This window comes from Gekko japonicus, unplaced genomic scaffold (assembly GCF_001447785.1).
Source record: "Gekko japonicus isolate JY-2015 unplaced genomic scaffold, Gekko_japonicus_V1.1 scaffold5144, whole genome shotgun sequence".
In the NCBI taxonomy this organism is placed as follows: domain Eukaryota; kingdom Metazoa; phylum Chordata; class Lepidosauria; order Squamata; family Gekkonidae; genus Gekko; species Gekko japonicus.
Window position 1 is genome coordinate 21139 of NW_015163774.1, and position 1895 is coordinate 23033.

The following is a 1895-nucleotide window of genomic DNA, read 5'->3' on the forward strand; positions in this document are numbered from 1 at the left end:
GTGGCATAGGCAAATAAGTTATGCTAATGAGCTCCTGCACCTCTTTTTTTACGAAATGACCCCTGTTTAAGAGTGTGCAATGGAATGAATTGTGTCTCGATTTAGAACCTCTCTCTCTCGATGCAATTGGAAAGCCAGTTTCTCTCCCTCCCCAAATAGAACAGTGGGAATCAGAGTGCATGAAAAGGTTCCCGCACCCCTCATTTCCGTGACAGAGACTTTCTTTGAAAAAATTAATTTGGCTCCATGTCCTGAAATCTCGAGGTTGCAACACAGCATTTGTGTTTGGCCTCCCTGTGAAAGATGTTACCAAGGAGGGAACGGGAAAAACAACCACATTCCTGAGATGCTTATTCCCAGGAGAGTTAGCCAAATTGGGCAATCTTTCCGCCCCTGCCTCGGATGCCAGGAAGGGACTGACTTACACCGGCGAGAGGAGCAGAACTCCGGGAGAGCTGGAAAGGGGGAAGGAAACCAGGGCACAGAATCATAGTTGTCATCACCAAACAGGCCGAGAGAGAAGCAGAGCCTGAGGCCGGCGGGGGCGGGAGGGATCCCGGGACGTTGAAGGCACTGGGGGGCATTTCGTTCACATGAGCAAAGGCTGGCTGGGTCTTGCGTGGGATGAACAGCAGCCAATTCCGCGCTCTCCACCCCTCGCTTATGCTGCAGAAATCTGTCTTCCCCGGCTTTCCCGCACCTTTCAATTTGGAGTGGCGTCGGTGCTCGCTGCGTGTCCGTCACCAACCAGTTCAGGCCTGCGATCCACAGGTTGACGTCATCTTCGGAGAAGGCTGAAAGGGAGCAAAATGAGTCAATCGGCAAGGCAAGGGAAAGGAGACCCCGCCAACGGGTGTGCTTGGGCCCGAGGGATCAGCGGCTGACCAAAGGCTTCTGGGACAAACACCACAGAACACATTTCCATGTGAAGCCAACTTACACAGAGTCAGACCTTTGGCCTACCTAGGTCAGTCCTTTCTACTGTGATTGGAGGTGGCTCTGTGGTTTGGTGGCAGGAGTCTTTCACACCACCTACTACCTGAACTGACCTGACATGGGTGTCCCAAGGCGGGACTAATCTCGTCAGATCTTGGAAGCTAAGCAGGGTCGGCCCTGGTCAGTATTTGGATGGGTCGCCACAAGTCGGCTACGACTTGACTACACTTCAATGTTCCCTTGAAGCTGTGGGATCTTGTGAGCAAAAATTCTACTTTGTGAGCTACTGGCGTTCAAGTTGTGAGCGAGCCATTTGGCAACTGCAGAAATCAGCTTGCTCTGGAGCCCCATCCTGAGCTGAGCTGAGACAAAAATGTGTGAGCCGGAGGCTAAAGAACTGTGAGCTAGCTCACACTGACTCAGCTTAGAGGGAACACTGGAAGCACCCCCATGACTACCTGAACTGGAGACAGGCCTCTAGCCAGGATCTTGCCTTGACAGTCCCTTGCTTACATAGAATAACCTACAGCAGTTTTTGTTGATTTTAACATTGTTTTTAGCTTTGTTGTACATCGCTCAGAGCCCTATGTATACAGGGATTGGGTGATTTATAAATCCAATCAATCGATCAATCAATCAATAAACTTCCAGGCTTCCATATAAACTTCCAGGCTCCCATGTGGGCAGAAACAGGGCTTGTGAGACAGTTTCCCCACAGATTAACTGAAATGATTTGTCTTGGGCTGATATAAATGCAATACATAAGAACATAAGAGACACCAATGTTGGATCAGGTCAAAGGCCCATGCAGTCCAACACTCTGTCACACAGTGGCCAGAAATACCAGGTGCCCTCAGGAGGTCCAGCAGTGGAGCCAGGACAGTAGAAGCCCTCCCACTGTTGACCCCCCCCCCCCAAGCACCAAGAAGACACAGACTCACTTCCCCCCTCCACCCGCT

General features: G+C 51.0%; 1 protein-coding gene across 1 annotated transcript in view; it reads right to left on the bottom strand.

The window, feature by feature from the left end:
- The window catches only part of LOC107107624 (1-phosphatidylinositol 4,5-bisphosphate phosphodiesterase gamma-1-like), a gene marked incomplete at its 3' end in the record, with an annotated part of 24882 nt that overhangs the window by 20979 nt on the left and 2008 nt on the right, over positions 1-1895 (bottom strand). The window contains exon 3 of the mRNA XM_015407930.1: positions 701-794. Within this exon, the coding sequence (XP_015263416.1) occupies positions 701-794 (94 nt within the window). The remainder of the gene's footprint in view (positions 1-700; positions 795-1895) is intronic.